Here is a 21,884-nt window from a genome sequence, read left to right on the forward strand (position 1 = left end):
AGCCTTCCTCTGACAGGCCTGGGTATCACGGAGAGCAAGCTTAGGACAAGCCTGACCGCCGTGTGCCCTGGAATGCCGTTATTGGCCTGCTTATGCATGGCTGGAGAGGGAGAAATCCACGTACGCAGCGGCCAGGCAGAAATTGCTGATAACGGCAATGAGCCATCAAGGCTACTGCAGGTTCCACAAGCCCTCCTGCTCTCCCTCACGTTAGAGCGGCACCAAGAGCCTGCCGATGCATTCATGATAAATGTGGTTTTGAGTGAGAAGCCCACAGAGGCTCCAGCTGCCTTAGAAGAGCAGCGGTCCCTCAACACACAAACAAAAATTTTAACTTTTAGGAGAGTAAAGGTGTGCTGGGACTGGGTATTGTACGATGGGCCAATTAAGTCTGTCCTCAAAATGTTACAAATGAAGTGATCCATGATAATTTCAATTGTTTTGAAATGATGATTCTTACAAAAAAGTAAAATTAAGGTGTAATAAGGACATTTTTCCCTAGCAACGTAATTCTGTATTTTCCATAAAGTACCCTAGAAGTAACATAATCGTGCTTTTTAGCGATTTTTTTTTTTTTTTTTTAGTGAATGTTAATATGTTCTTGCTGATTCATCAGGCATCTGCCTCTCAACTATCAGTACAACCACAAGAAGAAAGATAAACGGGTGTATACTACAAGTCAGTAATTATTCAGCATGCTCCCGTTTTGTGTCATTTCAGTTAGTACCAAGGACCACATTGGTGAGTAAAACCCAAACCTCTCGGGTATGCACACGTACCTTCTTTGAAGAGTAGCCTTAGGGGCCGGTAGACACCTTCACTTGAGAACAGCTGTACCTGGTAAACTACCTGCGGGCGGTGGATGGCACTAAAATACTGCTATTAATGCTATTTTCCATCTGAGTCAGAAGGGAAAACAAAGTCTCTTAGAGAGGCAAATGTGAAAGTGGTAGTGTGCATCTTCCCCCCCACCGCCCCACTCAAACTAAGGCCACTAGATTTTTTGAGGTGAATTCTGGTACAGTACTAAATGAACCAACAGATAAAGTGTCAAAGAAGCAGAAGCATTTCCTCATGTTGGGATGACAGCCACCCCCAGCATGAGCTACCTGCGGAGCCAGGTGGCAGGACCCAGGGCAAGGTGTTGCAGCAGAAAAAAGCACATGCACCCCCAGCTGCCCCCCTCCTCCCCACTGGGAGCGAGGCTAAGGCTAGCCCCATCCTTGCTGCCGTCACCTCCCTGGAGTACAGAAAGCTTCATTTGCTACCTGTTGGTAAGGCAGAGGTAAACAGCACGGGGGGGATAATTAGGCAACCCCTGGGCCAGCCTCTTCAGCTCGGACCTGCAGAACCTGTCCTCCTTCACACACAAATTGACGCGAAAGGCCCGCTGCTGAGGGGGTGATGTGCACAGCAGCTGTATTTTTTCACCTGAAAGGTCAGCAGACTGATTTCAACTTTGTATCTTTGGAGCTACTCGTGTCCTGTGAGTCAATGTCTTTCACGCACATTTCCACAGCCAGCTGAAGGCACCACACTGAAGTCTGTCCATCAGTCAGAGCTGGAAAAGTGACCCTTCTGCAAATACTTAAAAAAAAAAAAAACAAAAAAACAAATCTTGCAATAAAATTGGTCTCAAAACACTCAAGTCTAAAAATTAAAGTTTATTTCAGTTTTAGAAAGGAACAGGAAAATATGTACATAAGTATCTCAGTTACAGAAGCAACAGCATGTTGTTTCTTTTCCACGTGTAGTTCCCACTACTGCCTGGCACTTTGAGATAACTGGATATATTTCTCAGTGCCTTTTAGATGTTTTACAATACACACACAGAGAAACAGCTCCCAGTGGAAATCTGGGCAGTACTAATCCACCTCCAAAATATTTTTTCTTTCTTTGATTCAGTATTTGGTATAGAAAAGACACATCATAACCTTGACCTGGGCCAGCAGTACGCGCATAATGCTGGTGAAAGCAGGCAGCTGCCTCCCACGTGTGCAGGAGCCAGCTGAGGCTGCCCGACGGAGCAGGGCTTGATAGCTCATGTACTGTGCAGCATGTCATCTGCCTGTCCCACGGACAGTACTCGACTACATTTAAAATATTTTTTTTTCTTCCACCTAAATGGCTTGCCCAGCACTTCGCAGACTTAGCTCCAAGCGCAACCGAAGGGGAACTCTGCCTGATGAAGGAAAACAGGACTGCACTTCGCTTCACATAGGTATAATCAAGAAGCATGGACCACTGATTGACTAAGTGTACAATCAGCAGGCTATTCAGCTGGTACCTTATCTGTACAGAATACAGTTTGCTAGATATACTTACTCTTGGTATGAATACAGGGTTTTTTTATTAATAGCTAGCTTGCTTTTTTTAAAAAAAAAAAAAGTAATGGTCATGCTGATTTACCTGGCTCAATTTGAAAGATAAACTCTTTTTGCCACTAATTCAACACTTTTTCCACTTAAAGGGTCTTTAATTCCCGTGCAGAGGACAGCACTTTAAGCACAAGTGACTGTGCTCACTGTTAGGCCAGTGTCTGAGCACTTTGCTGGACTGGGACTAAGGCCATCAGCTCCTTGCATGACTGAGCACTGGAGAGACAAAAGAAAAGCAACAACAAAAAGTGTCAACTCATCATGTCTAACTGGACTCTGAATTTAGGTACTGGCGTTAGGAAGTCAGTCTCCCTGCAAGTTCATTAGGGCACGGAAACTCATCCGTTCCTCTTAACCCATTACATACGATAGGTAGAGAAACCAGTTTCCCTACTTCAGCATTACACTCACATGCCCCTCAGTGGGAGGTATTTACTCCAACTGATTGTCTTGTTCAGAAAGATGTGTTAGATGGTGAAATTATCATGTACTAGATCTAGCTAACCAGCGTTTGTTCTCAGTAAAAATACTGATAAGGAAAATAAATGCCTTCAACAGAAGTGGTGGTTAAAATATTTTATTTTTTTTATCATAGAACATACTGCTGTTTACTTTAAATCACTTTAGAGTAAAGGCACACATTGTTAAAAATACTTCAATTTTACATCACATGTACAAATGCATAAAACAGATGTACATGCCACCAAAAAAATACAATATGGCTTCATAAGGTTGAGGTGGGGCTGGGACAATTCCACAAATATTTAAATTTTACAGGATGCTGTTAACACTGAAAGGACTGACTAGAACAGAAAAGAATGGACCTAAAACACCGATTATGTTACATAAACAGTACAACACATTGAATATACAACATTGAGCATTCATGTATGGATTTATAGGATTATTAGTTCTGCAAATTCATCAGGCTTTCCAGTGCCACTGAGCAAACAGTGCATGTATATGATCTGCCGGTTTGCAACAGTGGGAAGATAAATTGCAAATTCTCCATCCACAAACAGGCTCCTTGAAGAATCTGCTAATATGCTTTGTAAAAAGAAGTGAAACAACAGACTTACGGTATTAACTGGAGAGAATAATTTAATGAATAGATGACTTACACTGGAATAAATTGTGGCTAAAAAGCATAAAACATTAAGTCTGCAAGAATGCTCCATGACAATCATTTAGCATTAGTCCCACCCAAGTTTAAGGCTCATATCTAAAATTTACCTTAGATTTGTTTTCCTCTGTGTAAAATTACCTGAGCACAGATATCAAAGATCTACAGAGCTTTTAAAATATCTGCAGATACCTTAAAAATCTGTAGATAACTTAAAGCAAAACATCAATATATTGAATTCTACCAGCTAAGAATTCTCAAAAAAACAACCAACAAAACAGTATTTTGGTACGTCAGTAAAGCCAGGAGAAGAATGAGCTTAAGCTTTTCCTTTCATCTTTTAAAAATGTACATACAATGTAATAGAATTACGCAAATAGGACTGCTGAAGTGTAAACAATACATTAAACCTTTTTTAAAAAAATCAGGAATCAAAATTCAGGCAGTCACTCTGGTCTTCTAGAAATTGTTTACAAATGCTGCTTTTTCTCTTTCTAGAGATGGCTGGTGGTTTCTTAAGCACTGATAGATGGAAAATAAAAAGGATCCACCTCCACTGTATTCTCTATTATCATTTACACTTTGTATCCAAGAAGCGTGAATTGCTGCCATTCTCATTCGCTAAAGTTTTTTTCCTGCACAAGTATAAGGCCCAGATCCAGAAAAGCACCTAGCATCGTCTTAAGAGCTCTGCAGGATCGGGTTAGATCTAACAAGTTTAAAGATAAACATGCACTTAAATGATATGCTGCACCGGAACTCATAAAATTTTCAAAGTGCAAGGCAGAAAAGCATGAGGTTGCATGGACAGACCAGCTCCCAGCAAAGTCAATGCAATCCCACAGAGGAGCATCAGGCCCTTAATTTCATTTAAAAAGATTGAAAAAGACAACACTGCACAGAAGATACATATACATACTTTCAGCAAACAGACTGTACGGGATGATTTCCAACACAAGGTTTTGGAAATACACCGTACTAAAAAGCGGCTGGTTGATTTTATTGAACCAACTGAAAAAAACCAAAGAAACACAAAGCTAACATCACCTTTTCCTCCTCCTGCCTCACACACTGGTTCCTTAAAAGAAATTAATACAGACACAAACCTCACTTCAAACAATGAGCAACTGCATATAAGCCTGAGGAGCAAACGGGACTCTTCCATTCTAATACATCAGGTTAAAACGTTGATATGACAATTACAGTTATTTGTATTGTTGAACTGGGACTAGCTGATTGCAGAGGGCACTTTAAAATCATTGACAAGCCTATATAAATGGTACCAAAAAATTCCTATCAAATATGAACATCAGATTAAAAAATAATACTAAAGAAATAGATTGATGATGGATGGCTGTCCTGGATAAGTAAGAAAGAAAATCACAGCAGTCTGAAGTACCCACAATTCCAGGTATAAATAGCAGGTAATCCAAATAAAATGCTACAGCTAGTTTGAAAAACTAAATTGAACATTGCTTTTCTATTAAATACATTAAAATATTCATCCACTCAGAAATTACATTGATAAATAAAATATTTTCATGTATCAAAAATGAGGGGCAGGTACTATCAATTCCAAACTTCTTGTCCCAATAATGAAAGGTCCGAGCAACAAAAGTCAGTTGTACAGTAGTTCTAGTCTCTTAAATTTACAATACTGAATCCAGCAGGATTTGGCTAAATAATACAGTTTAAATAAGCTAATCTAAAGGAACAGAGTGTCCTGTAAACATCTGACACAAATCACATCGCATTCTGATGGCGTGGCTATACCTTCTCTATGCAGGAGAAAGACAACTCAACTGGTGGTGGTAACAAGGGATGCATTCTAAAGGCAACGTTCCTGTTCTTCAGTAAGGCTTGTAAAAATTTTGAGCAGTGTATGTATGACAGCCTGTACAATTCTGAAATTTCTGGAAAGCTCTTAAGTTTAAAAAAAGCCTAGATGTTTTGAGTATAAAACACACATTGAGAAGATGTCCTTTAAATTATGTGTAAAAGTGTCTGGCACCAGAAATGACCACTAGGTATCATTATACCCAAGGAAAAAAACCCACAAAGAATCATTCAAGACAAGTGTCCCTGAACTTCGGAGCAGAGGCAGCCAATTAGGTTACTTTGTATTCTTCTGTTCCTCTGGAAAGGAAGTCATGAACATACACTCTTCAAGCTGTCTGTACTACATCATCAGTAATATATATTATATATACAGTATGTATATATATAATATATATACACTTGTGGACGTATTTCTTTTACCTCAATCTGGAATCATGTGGTTTCATGCAACACGCTTACCAGGAATCAAATCTATTCATTAGATCATAGCTGGTGTAACTTTAGTATCAAATTTTTATTATACAGCAATTCCGCATTGCTCAGCATCAATCATCTCAGACTAGAATCCTCATCTCACTCTTCTTTCAGTCCAGTTCACATTTGTTGCCTCCGTCACCCTTTTTCAGCCACCTTGTTCACATAGTGCCTCCACTTGATGTTCAATGCTGAGACCTTATTTCTGTCAGCTTCTGAAGATAGCTCTGTGCTGCTGGCATCGAGAGAATAAACTGAACTGTCCTTTGACCTATTCGGTAGCAGCCATATCCCATCAGTCCAAAAACCGTTGCTTTTATGACAAATTTGAAAATCTTACTTGAAGCTGATGGAGGAGGCACGCTGAAGCAAAAAAATATGAAACAATGTTAATATCCACAGAGCTGAAACAACAGATATTTTCCAATCAAAATGAGGATCTTTTCTCCCTTTCCCCCTTACAGTGCAGGGAACTTTCAGGTAACAGACGTGTCATGAATGAACAACACATTCTTTTTTATGTTCAAGGGCTACATCTAAATTAAGTAACAACAACAAAAATAATAATAAAGCCTTCTCCACCTATGTACAATGCCACTCTTAATAGCTATGGACCTTAACTTGCTCATCACTCCATCAAAATAACTAAACATCAAGACTTCCTGAAGAACACTGGCAGTTAATACTGTTTGTCAAACTGTTTCTAATATTACTATGCATATCTCTGCACAAAGACAGAAGTCAGAAGAAACACAGGACACAGCTTAAGTCCAACCGCTGTACAGTCAACTCACTGTCATTCAGGGTAATGGAGGAAAACAGAGCTCGGATATTCTCCAAAACATGTGTCAGGACCCGGTCAGGTTTGTGCGGCCAGAAGGGGTAAGTCTGAAGCCAGGCTGGCCCCTGCACAGATTCGGAGGGGTGTTTCAGCAAGCTGTACCCCTGGATGCCAGACAGCCTTACCAGCCTAGGCTACAGCTCCCAGGGTTAAGTGTGTGGCGGCCAAGCCCCTGTAGTGCCCTCGGCCCCCGGAGCTCTGCAGAGGACAGCGTGGACAAATCAGAGAGACTTGGCATGAAGCCATCTCTAGTATGGCAGGTATTGCTGGGCTTTAAGATCTTCAGAGAGCCGTCTGGAAGTCTCTGCAGAGAGCCACCGGGAACCAGGAGGGCAGAGGACAACGGGCACAGGCACACCAGGTCACCCCTGCCTTCGAGTAGTTTTACTAACTTGGTGTACGAAGCAAACAGTATTACCTTCAAAATAATGCTACATGCACACGTAGCCCTGCACCCTGACTAACAGGCTCTGTAGTAGCTCAGCTGGCCCTGCACCCACACTGCAACTCAGATAATTCTCTCACAGGTGGCAGAGGTCTCTACATGCCATTTCAAAGAAGCCACAAGTTCTCATTTATTTCTATCTAGAAAACGTTCCTAAGGTATTCAGAAGCAATCAGCTACAGTAGTGCAAAAACACTCAAACCGGGTCAGATGTGCTGACATTAGGGTACAACTAAACCGAGTATACCCACGTGCTCAAACTAGGGCAAGGTTATTACTGGTAACATTTTGCATATTAAAGGAATATACAGAAAGTGTTTTAAAAAAGCAAACACACTGAAAAAAAGATGGGGTAAAGGCATCCCTTTATACCCTCTTACACGCTATTCTTTTGCGATTCCAGCCTCTCAGGGCAATTTAAAAAAAATAAATCAATTCACAAGAAGCTGAAGCAAACAGTAAGGCCCGCTCAGTCAGTCTCGATGCACAAACATAAAACCTGAACGTCTGAAAAACGTATGTTTCTATCCAGACAATTTCCAAGATCACTTTGCAACTTGTAAAACCTAACTAAATACCTGTAGAAGTCTTAAAAACTTTTCACTTGAGAGGCAGCAACCACTAACACACAAAACCCCACGTATCTGCTCCACAACTGCAGTGCAACAGCAGGATGTGTAGAAAAGTTTAAAGAGAAATGAGTCTGAGAGATAGTTAATCTTACGAATCTAATTTGCTTCATACTATTTTAGAAAGTCAAGTTAATGCAATATTAATGTCTTACGAAAGATAACTCTTATGAAAGGTAACTCTTCCACTTAGTTCCGGCACTAGCACAGTAAAGGCAATCAAGACAGCCTAAACTTTTATGAAAAAGACCCTTCATGTAAACTTGAAGGCACACAATCAGGCTTTGGGCTATTCAGTTCTGTGATGTCCATAATGCAACCAACATTAACCACGCAATTATATGGATTTGGGCAACCTCATTTTACATGTTATTTGCGAGAGTGCAGAGGAATATGGACATCTAGTTTGTGACTAGAGTTGAATCTAGGAGAGGCTTAGCCTTGAAAAAGACTTACAAATGGCTAGGCACGGCTTCTCTACATTGCATTCCCGGATCCAGACACCAAAAGTCTCTCTAAATCATATTTTAGATGCCTAAATACACCACTTAGGTGGGTCACAGTCTTTTCTGTTTTTCAGAGCCTCTGAACAGATGGGTGAGGTGCTTACACAAACACAGTGAACTACACTGCCAATAGTTGAAAGGCTCTATTATCCTAAACCACTGTAGAACCAGTACTACCAGAACCCCTCCTACATTTCTGAAGTCCCGACCTTTCTGACTTTATAGGTTACACATAGTCTGAACATTTTGGTTCAATTCCTTCTTTCACATAGCGCATCGATTTTAATAGGTACTTTGGAGCGAGACTTCACCAGATAGGTGGCTTACATCAGCCTATATTCAGGTATATACATTCAAAAATGTTCCTGCTTATATATACAGTTAAAAACAGGCTATGAGCAACTGTGATACTAAGCTTGCCAAAGCCAGCACTGTCCTGACGCAACAAAATCTTTGAATCCAGCAGTTTATATTTACCTAAGCTAGACTGGAACCCTGGTTTTGTTTTCACCATCTTCTACAGCCCTCATTTGAATTCTCATTTTAAAAGCCTCAAATGTGGATCAATGAATTTTCTTTCTAGACAAGGGCATCTTCTCATGTCTACTTCCCTTGATATTGAACTATTTATTTTTTCCTTTGACATTTTCTTTTCCTTTGCTGTAAGCGCAAATTGCAAGCACAGCACAGCAAGTCAGTGAGCTGACAGGGCAGGGATGACAGCAGTGATGTTTCCTCAAGCTGTGACAAACAACGAAAAAAACCCCAAACCAACCAATTACTGGTGTCTTTTAGCAAGAGAAACCATTATGTCAATGCATAGGAAAGGATAACTGTTACCTCATTATTTCCTGGATGTTTAAGTCAGAGTTCCAGTTCTTTTCAATTCCAGGTACATGGCCCATCCCAACAACACCAACTACAACAGCTGGGATGTATTTTCTAGGTTCAGCTGAGAAAGAGATGGAGAGAAAGGAACACATCAGTATAAGAATTAATTTCAGGCTATAAATAAAATAGGTAACGTGTGAGATTATAAAACTGAATTTTCCAAGAGGCAGGGACTCTTACTACTAGATAATAAAACTTTGCTATGTACTAAAAATTAATACTCATGTCACCTACTGCCTCTTACACTGCAAGTCTGAAAAAAAACCAAAAAAAGCCAGCACCGTTTCTGGATTGTTTGTTTCAGTAAATAGGCCTGGCCACGGCTCATACTCCATGCTCAGGGTGAGAGGCTCAGCAGATGCAAGCTAAATTAATTTTTTTCCTTCTCTGTGTGAGTCATGCCTCCGTACTGCTTATCAGGAACAGCCCTGGTTTTGCTGTCTCCTGAACAGAGAGCATTCTCCACCACTTTGGACAGCAGCAGCTGGCACACAAGACCTGAGCTAACAAGCAAAATGAAAAATTGGAGAACAGCACTTGAGACCACACCTGCCCCTGTTAAATTTACTGCTACAGACCGGGCCTCAGCAAGTAAAAGCAAATCCCACACCATTCATGTGCAGCAGCTGGCCAGTCACCATTAAGACCACTGCAACACATGCCAGCTCTCACCTCACCTCCTACCTACCATCCAAATTCTACAACACCCAGTGGAAGTTAAAATGTTCCTGAAAGTTTTGGGATTACCTCTCCCCCAATGAAAAAATGGTCTGCACCACAATAAAAATAACTCACAGAAAAAAATTTAAGTAATAGCAATCAGGCTGCTTTCCTTTGGGGAATATTATACATAAATATAAAATGTGAGTAAGTTTTACTGTCTTGCTTTAAATACCCACCCTTGATTTTTCCAGGAAAAAGTAAAAAATAGAAATGAAAAAACCCCTGAAAAGTAGCCCCCCTCAAAATAAAATGAAAAATGAAAACACTAGAACTATTACACACGTTTTCAAGAAGTTCTTTGAAAAAATTACACATTTTCTAGATGCTGTTTGGAGCAAGTATCTGAATGCATCTGTACCTCTTTCAGCCTGATCGACTGAGCTAACAGGAAATAACTGTGTTTGGACAAGCTCTATGAAGGCAGCATTGAGGCACATTAAGCAAGTGAGATGCGAGAACACAAGTGTAATCCTCTTGCTATTTTTTCCAAAGATAGTGCCAGAGGTCTGCAACGAAGTGATTACAACCAGTATCTTCTTAAGATATTAAACAAGATGTAAACCATACCTCAGTATGCTTATATATAGGAAGGGCACGCAGATCACATATGGCAGAAAAATACTTCCAAGGGCTAGAGAAACGCAATTATGCTGTATGCCTATACCTTGCTGAAATATGCAGCGTCACACGTTCCATTATCATTGCCACATCACCAGGGCTTCTAGCAGCCCGATTTATAATAAGCAAACTATGAAGAACACTAAAATTAGAGGTAATTAACTTAGCAAGAAACATGTTCCCGAGCAGCTAGTGATGGCAACGGATTTGGTGAGATAACAGAGTGGAAGTGAGGTAAGACAACAAAAGCCTAGACTGCCCCATGCTGTGCTGTAATATCAGATGCCTGCCTCTTGAAAAAGTTGTCAGGCTAATTAGTATTTTCCAGTTTTAAATAGCACAATGAGAAAGGAATCATAACTTGGGAGTCTACTGCTCTAGGTGGTTGCAACGTAAAAGTAATAGCCCTTTTTAGGTTTTTAAGCACTGTAAACTTAGGTGACATGTGGCACACATGAACAGAACATGCCAGATTTCCTGAGAACCGAACTTTGGACTAATACACAAATACCACCTTGCTGGTTACGGTATCTGCTTTAAAACAATCACCTTCTGAAGCTCGAGGTAGTTCTATCTGCTTTGCTGCTTGCTTCAGCATGTAGGTCAAGTAAATATCTCGTTCAGAGACAATCGTTCGATGAAGATCAGGGAATTCTCCAATCATTTCTGCCATCATCTGCTCCAGTAAATCCTTCTGTTTGCACTTCTCCACATCATCTTTACTGAAAGAAAGGTTAAGTTTTCTCAGTATCTGTTATGCTTTTAAAGCCCAACACAGACAAACCAACGAATAAAAACAATTGGGTATTACACACATTATTCACCTAAACCCATGCTCTGCATTTCTCTTCCCCTAGTCCTCCTCTCCAAAACCAAAACCACCTCTGTAAACCTGTAAAACTGGATACCTAACAATGCGCCTCTACAGTGAGGGGAAGAAGGGAGGTCACTTGCCTTAGGCAGTTCAACTGGATTTTTACCCTTCCCAGTTTAAAAGCTGACAACTCAAACTGAGCAAAAGCACTAGGGCTTCAAAGGAAATAGTTATGGTGCCCCACTTTCAGTGTATATGAATGAGCTTAGAAGAACCAACACGGGGCACTCCCGAGGATCTCTGAGCACACAGAGGCTCTGCTTAAGGAACAAAAAAAAGCCCATCATAAGGCACAGTCTGAGGGGATGGGAAGAATTCTGCAGGTTCCCAGTGTCAACCACAGGTTTTCAGCTGGGAAGTCAAAATTATAAATCAATTCCCTGAGCAGAAGAATAGGAAATGAATAGGAAGTAAACAAATAAAAACCGCAGGAGTAAATGTCATGAGCTTTTGTATTTTTCACAGGTGCCGCTAACCTTCTGTTTACACCCACAACTGTGGAACAGTCAGTTTGTGGCAACAGAACCATCTGGTTTTGCATCACTGTCTATGGGAGAATGATGCCAAACATGCTTTCTTTAGTTTCTAAGATCAAAAGGACACTACAAATGTTAACAGAGCAACGAAAAGGAGAAATGTATTGCTAGCTTTCAACAGATCATAGAAACATCAGACTGACAAGAATTTGATGTTGAATTATTACTCCATTTTCCACAGAATCTCATGTGATGGCTGGGTGCACAATACCCTTCCCCCAGCCCCCAACTTCCCAATTATAAATCCTTTTCAACCTCTACCACATATTATTTTTAAAAATCAATATAGCAGATCAGTCAATTGTACAACTGCCCCCCCCAAAAGCCTGCAAATATTTTCATGCTGGTATTAGAATAGCAAGTAAGAAAACTTACTTTGTGCATAAACTGCAGTTAATGGCTTGAAAGGAGGTCAAACTCATTTTACAAATTAATGTAACAGCAAGTATTTATACAAGAAATGACAATTAAGTAAATGCTAAGACTTGAAAACAGGAAGTTTGATTGACAAAACTACAGTTTGAAACCTGACCCAATTTCAAAACCTTGTAAAAACCACCATAGATCACTCCATGAGCTGTGCAGAGGTCTGGCCACAGGGTATGAAAGAGGCACTGAGATTCAGGGACCACGTACAGCGAATCCGTTTCTGCCCAGCCTCCCAAGAACACGAGTCTAGAAGCAGACTGAATTCAGGAGTACAGCTGAGCATGTGTTCTCGCCCAATTCAAGCGAGTTATCACACACCCGCTTGTGAAAGTAAACCTGGCACAGGGATGTCTCCAAAGGGCAGGGGAAGCCACAGTGAGCTAGAGAATAGCTGTCTGAGAAATATTAGCCCAAGGCAAAACTTCTGAACAACATGCCTTTATAAAGGCAATAATCATTAAGAGTCTACATGTTGTCCACAGACTTTATAAACATTTTTTCCTGTTCCAAAAATCTGCTCAGACAGCAGATTCAGTTCTCGAGCTGCCCTGATCCAGATGTGAATTAGCACAGCAGGCCCAAGTCCTCTGGAAATCCTAAGGAGGAATGAATTAGTATACTGAGGCCCTAGTCTCCTCTACTTAACGATATCCACACAGAGTAGTGGGGAATATTTTATTTTCAGCGTAAAAATAAAGAAGTAATTTAAAAAAGTTTATTCTTAAGTACCCTAGGAATTCTCCAGCACCAAATCTTTTGCTTCATCTGGAAGTAATGATTCAAAAGGTAATTAAAAAAAGAACTGGAGCAAGATGAGAAAGCCAGCTTTCTTTTAAAAAATATGGATTACTGCAGGGTAGTTTGCATATTTATCCATCTCACTAACTTCATGTTTCACTGCATCAGGCTGGGTACCAAGGACTTCCAGCTAGTACTAAAGTCACACTGAAGAACTGAACAATTCACTCTGATAAGGCATGGGATGCTTATTCATACCTGATTGGGTCAGATAAGAAGCAAAGGCCCCAGGCAAGCTTGACTTTTTGCCAGAAAGAAAGCGCAGCAATTGCTCTCTTAAACGTAACAGGGATGGGCCGGTCTCCAAGATGGAATTTACAGAAAGGTACTTTACTGGCCTGAAGAAGACAGAAATCAGTAGTCAACATTTCATCCTTATTAAGAGAACATTTTTTTTTTTACTGTGTTATACAAGGTATCTTACAAAAGAGCAAGTAGTGTCATACATCACAACATACTGACATATATCAAAAAATATTTTGGCTTTGCAGTAAATACAATTTCCAAAATACTGCTTCATAAAGGAATACATCAGCTACAAGATGCAGTAAGTATTACAGTAAAAACATTAAGTTGTAATGCCACGCTCTTCAGGCTACTTTTACCTAAACAGAAAGCTTCTGCTTAAGATTACTTAAGGTGAAGAGGTGGGGCGCTCAGTATCTATGTGGGTCTCAATAAAGTCTAAGGTGAAACAACTGTGGTCATTTTGCTTTTACCTAGGTTTTGTCAGGATCACTAACCTATCCATTTGTCATGGCAAAATACATTCAAGAAGGAGCTTATGAAACAAGAACTGATGCCAGATACCACATGATAAAGCAAAGTGAGACTTTTTTTGTAGCTCAGACTGACAAATCTTAGCACAGTACAGAATTTCTAGAAAACTCTTTCCTATGCATACTTGCTTAAAAATTTCAAAGAATCACTTTAAAACAGGACAGAGCTATTTATTTTTTTTCTTTCAAAATGGGAAACACTTAAAATTGTGTTTCACTCTGGTCTGGAATGCTCAGAAAAACATTAAAGAGAAAACTGTTTCAAGGCTTAAGGATAAATACACCAAATTATGCCAGATTCTTTAACAGTTTTGTTATCTCTGATGTCCTTACTAGTGCCTAATTTACATAAAAATAGCAAGATATATTCTGCAAGGTGGATACATACAGTGAAAATAGTGTCTCAGTATTCCCAGACAAAAAAAAAAAAAAAAAAAAAAAAGTAGTTGGGATACACAGTAGAAGTCCAGCTATTACTTCCCAGTATCACAACTGGCAGTAGTACAAAACGGAATGTCAAAAGACCAGATAGGACTTACAAACCAACCAGATATTTCACTTCCCCAACCAATCCTTCTAGATGAATGTGTTAGATCTTACTAATGCTTTGCAGTTGGTTTCCACAGCCTTAAACCGCTAACAGTGGGACCAGGATCCACATCCAGAATTCAAACCAACCCAATTATTTAACAGGAACAAGATAAATAAATTAGTAATGGAATGAAAACATATGCCATCAGAAATACCATCAGGAGAAACCCTTATAATTTGAAGCCTTTTTGGAATTGCTTACATGCCACTTAGGGCTACAAACCTCTGTACTTTGAAGCTGAAGGTTATTCTTACTACTTCACAGGCTTCAGCACAAGTATGGCCAGAGTGCTCTCTTCTAGTCACTAGCAAACAGTTTTATTTAATTTGACTCTAGGAGCAGAAGGCCAGTAATTTGACCTCAGAAAAATGATTTCAAGTTCACACCTCTTTGAAAGCCTCCCTGAATTCTCCTCCTGGGGCCATTCCCAGCTGTTCTGTGATGTGAGCAGAAACCTTCAGAAGCAGCATTTGCATCAATCCAGACATGACTCCATTCTGGTGGAAGAGGGAGAAAAACATTAAAAAAAACACCTCAAAACATCAACAAACTGCGTGGATTTCCTAAGAAGAATGAACTGTTCACATTCATGAAAAAAACATTAATTATCTTAGTGAAGAAGCATCACTGAAGCTACTTGATGGAGCCAATTCGCTGATCAATATAGATCTTTTATTTCAGTTTCTATCAGTTGTGAAGTAGCTTTTCACTTCAGTGTGCGGCCAAAGTATTCTCCCTTTGAACAAAAATGTATGGCAGAGGTAAGAAAAGAAAGGCGGGCAGCCAGACTCCCTTCAGTCTGTATTTACTTCACCTTGAAGCTTGAAGAGTGTCTGAATAGCCGAATGGCGAAACAGCTCATATTGTGCATTTGATTTTTCTTGGCCTATCCGGTTACAAGAAAATAAGGCACCACAAGAATATATTGCATTGAATGTACGATCAACACCACGTTACAGAGATACTGAAAGGGAAACAGCTAGTGGGATAATCATCCACACTTCCACGATCCTGGGAAACACTAAGCTGAGGACTGGTTAGGTTAACAGATGCAGAAAAATACCACAGAGAATCTAGTGCTGTGCAAGAAATTGCAGGGCGTGACTTCAGCACCTAAGACCTCAGAAAAGACCTCAGTCCTGAGTATGGCTCACTCCCACAAGCAGATGGAATGCCCCTCCTCACACAGCCTAGTATTTTTTGAACAGAAACCTAAAATCAAGACTTTTTTAAGAAGAAAAAAAAAAATCTCCTCTATATTACTTGTAAAAATTTTTCCTTCCCTATCCTTTTACAAAAAGGATGAAGATGAGATGACACAGCATATAGCTTGAGTTAATGTAACGGACTGAAGTTACCACAGGTCCTGGCCTCCATTCCTTGCTCCCAGGGTCATGCTCAAGTGACCCATCCTGTGCCAGATCTGACGCTTGTGTGACCTCTCCAAGGGCTGCAGACCGTTTCTGCAGTTAAGTGGACTGAAGAGTCACTGAGGCCCAGAGCTGACAAAAGAGAGGCACTATTTTCAAAGCCAGCTGATTATCTGTTTTATCATGCTACAAACTAGCAAGCATGGCAGAAAGACAGGGTGCTGGGCTCCTGGAGGGAGATGAGGAAGAAAGAGGGCTGCGAGAGAAAGAAAATTCAGCATCCTTGGGAATCAGTTCAAAAGCCTGGGGGACGAGGCTTTCCAGAAGTTCAGAAAGGATGCCCATAAAGAAAAGAAAACCAGGATAATGCTGCCTGAGGTTATCTGCTGGCTGATCTCCCCTTCAGGACTGATGTGTCTGAAGTTGCATTTCTACACTGTGATAGAAAGATTCATCCTGCTGGCTAAGAGAGGGATGCATCTTTCAAGTGTGCCCTAGTCATCTGTGCTCTTAACCTGCAGGAAACTCGGTGCCTGCTCTGTTTGCTCAGCATCAAGGAGATCAAAGGTGGCCCGCAGCCATACGAAGCAGCAACCAGCAACAACTGGCCAGCCAAATACTGTCAGGGGATAAAGAGCAAAATGTACATAAAACGATGGGAGCAAAACAATACGAGTTTTATTATCAGTACCAGATTATTCAATGTTAGATAAAGGAAAGCTGACCACGAAAGAACATTAAATCCCGAGTGGCTGGCAATAGTTTCACAGGTTAGATGCAACAGCCATAAACACAAAGCAATGCACAAGTAGAAAGAAACTTAACTGCACAGGCAGAGGGATGCAGAGCTATTAGCACACAGGAGAAAGCAAAATACTAATTTTATCAGCCCAACATTCAACAGCAGTCAGAACACAGCCTAAGGAGGCAGCCTGGGGGCTACTCTCCAACGGTATACAGATCCAGCACTAACCGCTGAACTGCAGGCAGAAACAAACCATTTGTATTTTAGTCCTCTGGATTTCTTCTTTTAAAACCCCTAATTCCCACAGACACAACCCTGTGCAAACACAGCCTTGCCCAGCTGGAGCCTGGAACTGGTTTTACTACTGCTCCAAGCACACTGGAGGTTAGACTTTAAAGCACAGGTGAAGGCAGCAACTGACAGCAGGCTGTTCCTGTCCATATGGATCACCTACCAATTCACATGATATCCATTTTATTTGACAGGACAATCCTGTAGGTAACCAAAACATGAAAGGCTGTATTACACAGTGCAAAACAAGAGCTTTTTCACTCTCAGAAACGTTAAAAAACCCAACATTACACAATATTCCTGCACAGGTAACTTCAGCCTAAAGAGGTAGGTGAAAAACATGAGGTTGAGCTAAGATTTCGCTGCCACCAACCCACCTTCTCTTCTGCCCCGTAACAATGTTTGTCAACTTTTCCTGTGTCAGGACTAGCAACCATACAGCTGCGTAGGGACACGATGCAGCTAAAAAGCAAGCCCTGCTCAGACTAGCACGGGGCCATGGTACGGACACAGAAGGGACAGCAGAAACAGGAAGCTGGGGGAGAAGCTAAACAAAACTATTGTTACTAGTTTGGTTTAAGCCAGTTGTTGCTGTGCATCTTCAGGTAATCCGTGTTTGAGCCAGGTATCAGTCTGCACTGTGTTGCTTTGCTTAATGGAAAGTAAACAGGTCTCTGCAAACAATTGCAAGGGTTTTGAAACTCAAGGAGGGGCTGGAGGAAGGCTTGTTTTTAACCTGCAACAACTGCTTGGTAAGCTCTGAATACCAGTCACCCGTTGCAACTGTGTAAGTTTCATGTTAACATTGCTCAGTCCAACTTTAATTAAGAGCAATGAAATGCAATTTTACGTTTAAGATTTACACAAGTAATTACATGAAGACACAGTTTTCTTTTCCTAATTTGATATTCAAGGATGAAAGTTGCAGGCAGTTTTGACTTTTGGTTTAACTTTTGAGCCCAAATGCACATTTCAATGCGAGAGGACAACTGAAGTATAACTGAGCAACTTACCAGCTGGTTTGACTTTTACCAGAGAAAAACGCACTATAAAGGAGCATGAGACAGTTGGACTGTTTTCCCTGATCTTCCCTATATAACCCATGCTGCTACTGAATCAAAGAGGAAAGGCTGGGGTGTTTTTTTGGTTGAGACTATAGATGGAGAAATACATTATTTAAAAGGCACAATGTCCAAATTTCATTATTTGCATTATCCCCGGTGTCAAAGGAGACTAAGACTGGACTGTAACAATGCGAAGGATCTTTATATTATACTCTGGCTTTGGAGCCTACAGAGTTTATGTTTCCTACTGTCTGCATACAAGATCACTTCAAGCCCTGGTAGGAAGTGCTAATTACAAAGCTGCCAACATGAATTTACATCACAGATAAAAAAAAAAGTGCTCTTTTATTTTCGTTGTCCTTTTGCTTTTAACAGAGAAGCACAGCAACAGCTGTTGCGTTTAGCTCTGATATTAAAAAAAGGCTTCTGTGCTTGTTTATGAGGTCAGAAGACCCCCAGCTGTGCTGCTCTGGTTGTTGTGAACATGTATTTTTTTGGCTACACGCATTGGAACAATCCACCGTACCTAACATAAATAGATAGATGCAGTAACTCATGCAATATGCAAGTGTTTTGCAACGTTCTTTCCTTTGATAGGACATAAATAGAGAAAACAGGAAAGACACATTATTGCCCAACTCTACGAGTCAGGAAGCCTGCACTAAGACACTGTGCACACACACAAGCAGACTAGCCCCTAGCCACTGCATGTGTTCCTGCATGGATGCAGATTGTATCCTTACAGGGGGTGCAAGCCCACAAATTCCCCATTACTTCAATAAAACAATTCCAATACACAATTACCACACAACCAAGATAACAGTCTATGGATTTGTTCATTCAACTGGACACTGGAAACACTTTTTACTATTGACAACATACTGCCATTCTAGTTAAACGTCCTGCCATTTTAAAGTCATTTTTGTGCTGTTTCACTGTGCCTAGCTTAAAATTACTTAACTGGGTGAAACTGAAAAAATCCAGGACAACACTTGTTTTGCAAACGCATCCCAGACTGCTGCGTCAAACAGGAAAAGATAGAAACCCACACTTTTCAGCCCAGATTTTTCAAAAACCTCCCTCAAGGCCTGTCAATTAGAAACTACTCAAAAGAAAAGTGGATGAGAACTAAAAAGAAAGACCAACACACTAGGATGAAGGAATGCAGCTAAACAGATCACACAGTCAATATCAAAAAAGAGTGCTCCCTAAATAGCTGTGATACAGATGCAGATCACAGGAAGAATAATAATAAAAACAACAACAGTAACAATAATAATATTATTATTTAAATATATTAGCACAGCATTACGAAGTTAGACTTGTGTCCTGCAAATGCAGCAACTGTTAAACCAGAAGGATTCCTGCTGATGTCACCAACTGCCCAAACATTGTGGAACTGAAGCCCTCAATACTCCAGCTGACAAAAAAACCCCAAACCTAACTGCCTAATAGTACTCTCACCTAGGTCAACAGTATGAGGTTCCCAGCTGGTGAGAACACTGGGTTTGGCTGCAACTTGACAAATTGCTCTTAACGTAAACCTTTAATTCTGACTGTGGAAATCATACCTGCTTTATAGCTTGTTGAAGTTTTTCCAGATTTATTTCTTTGGCTTCTTTTAGTAATGTCTTTTCATCCATCTTTAACATAGAAACTCTGTACTGGCATAGTTCCACTACAACTACATCAGGCTGCACTTCTTGTATTGTCTGAAAAAGATGATTTTATTTACACCAGTTTAGGAAGCAATCAACAACCAGTATCAATACTTTTATCAGAAAAGGGACTTAATAAAAGTACATTCCAGCAATCATCCTCCAGTGAAAAAGACTGCTCTAAATAGCTACATATTGAGAAAAACAGGAAGGAACATGACAGCTAAATGCTTTAGTTACTGGATGCTTTGGGATGGGAAGGTGGAGAACACATTGTGCTGGGGAGGGGGGGAATAAAAACTTAATGTTACACTTCTCAAATTCACAAAGTTTATTTGACCGTACTCCGATTATTTCCAATATGAGTTAGAATAAGCTTTGTAAGAACCAGGGTTGATGATTCTGGCATAAGATTCCTCCCCCTCTAATGCCTGGAGAATAAAGCCACTCCAAACTGAATGCTTTGCATGAGGCAAAGTATGAAATAGTTCCTACTTTCACTAGGTGTTCAGACCTATTTGCATCTTGGAAACAGAACCCAAGTTTGGGGTGGCATGGTTTTACAGCTCAGTATTATACAGCCAGGGCACAGGAAACCTGTAAACTGCAGTTTCGGCTCTAGGCTTTGCATCTTCTCAGCACATCCCCATCACAGCGAGTATGCAAGAACCACAAGTACACACTGTCAGTGTGATGTGATGCTGTACCATGACAGGCAAGGTAAGCTTCACTAGTGAGACTTCCACTTTTAACGCTGGCACTGTATCTGTGTTTTTCTTTAAGAACAAATAAAAGTAAGATGGGAAAGCAATGTATTGCTCAAAAAATTGAGATAATGTATCTGCCTCTTATTTCTCCCCACAGCACTGCTGGCCCTTCAACAACTAACACAAAAAAAAATAAAAATCAAAGTCTGGAGGTTACAGCACAGAGCCAAGTCTGAGAGCTGGACTTCATCCCGCAAAGTTGACAACATTATAAACATGCTGCTGAAGGGTTCCCACTTACTATTTACCTTCACTACATCTTTTTTGCTGCTGTCACTGAAGTGGGCTGTTCCAACCACATATACTTTAGAACCATCCTCTGTGTCAAGCTCAGTCACAGTGCTTGGTAAGGTAGGTTTTTTCTGCCTCTTCTTCATCTTCATCTCCAGGAGAATTTTAAATGCATCTGCATCAGCTATAAATGTAAATAAAAACAGAAAAGAAAAGTACATGTGACTATAAAGTGCAGATATGTAAAACAGAAAATAAAAATGTCACCACTAAACAGCAGAGCAGAGCTAAAAGGCCATTGATTTACCACTGTAATCTTACATTCAGTTCTGAGGCTACATCATTGAGAGTGCCACCACTGGAGAGGCTGCCTCCAAGCATGGGTCTCAGTCCAGGTTTCCTACCCTGTGGACACTGGGACAGGTTGTCCACGCAGTTCAGTAAGGGAAAGAGAGAAGCTGTGTGGCAGGTGAGGTGGATAGAGAAGCAAAGAATACTTAGAAAAAGTATACACTAAATATATTTAAAAAAAAAAAAAAAAAAGAGCATTTCTTTAGTTCTAGAATCAAAGTGTTCCCTCTTGGGATTTTATCTGTATAAATGATAGCAACACATGTACACCGGTGTATGCTGGTAAAGTCACTTGCACATACTGGCACATATAGGATACCTACAGTACCAATCTTAGCCTTTTCTGTGATTAACACACCAAGGATCAAGATATAACTGAAAATTAAACTTTAAGAGGTATTCAGGTCAGGAAACCAACCATTCTTTCCTAGTTTCAATAACAAACATTTAAGACCAAAATGGTACAACACGAGTTCAGCCCATCTATGTCCAGCTTGCCATGGAAAATAGGAAGATCTATCAGTTCCATCGCAGCTGCTTGTTAAATGCCAGAAAGCCTCATTAACTGAGATAGAGAAGCTTCAGTTTTACATCAATGGGAAATAATAGTAACTTTAAATGACTCATCTTTAAGCTGCAATGCATCTTAGGGCGAGGGGGGGGGGGGTTGGGGATAAAAAAAAAATGGCATCAAGTAGGAAAGCAGAGTTTTGTTTCCAACCAACTCTCTTTCTCTGGCAAGCTGCTGCACAAGTTAGCAGAGGTCTCAAGTGGTCCAGAAGCCTGGAACAGGATCATAATCCCAGGGGAAAAAAAAAAGGTTAGTGAACAGTTTTCAGGCAGGATGTCAAAGATGCAGATAAATTACAGCCTCCTACCACACATTCATTCATTCGTTTCATTAATCTGGTTTGACTGTGTGGCTCTGGCCC

General features: G+C 40.5%; 1 protein-coding gene across 3 annotated transcripts in view; it reads right to left on the minus strand.

Annotated features, from left to right (window-relative positions):
• Positions 1-2,379: 2,379 nt before the first annotated feature.
• TRABD (TraB domain containing) overlaps positions 2,380-21,884 on the minus strand; it is a 34,964-nt gene continuing 15,459 nt past the window's right edge. For 2 of the 3 annotated variants that reach the window (XM_040594741.1, XM_040594742.1), the window contains exons 4-10: positions 20,619-20,785; positions 19,517-19,657; positions 14,862-14,972; positions 13,303-13,442; positions 11,017-11,189; positions 9,076-9,187; positions 2,380-6,177 (exon numbers count right to left, since the gene is read on the minus strand). In XM_040594741.1, the coding sequence (XP_040450675.1) occupies positions 6,000-6,177; positions 9,076-9,187; positions 11,017-11,189; positions 13,303-13,442; positions 14,862-14,972; positions 19,517-19,657; positions 20,619-20,785 (1,022 nt within the window). In that variant the 3' untranslated portion in view covers positions 2,380-5,999. Of the gene's footprint in view, positions 6,178-9,075; positions 9,188-11,016; positions 11,190-13,302; positions 13,443-14,861; positions 14,973-19,516; positions 19,658-20,618; positions 20,786-20,922; positions 21,060-21,884 lie in introns of all 3 variants that reach the window. The other variant, XM_040594743.1, reaches the window with a different exon arrangement.

The sequence above is a fragment of the Falco naumanni genome, chromosome 5, assembly GCF_017639655.2.
Source record: "Falco naumanni isolate bFalNau1 chromosome 5, bFalNau1.pat, whole genome shotgun sequence".
Classification (NCBI taxonomy): domain Eukaryota; kingdom Metazoa; phylum Chordata; class Aves; order Falconiformes; family Falconidae; genus Falco; species Falco naumanni.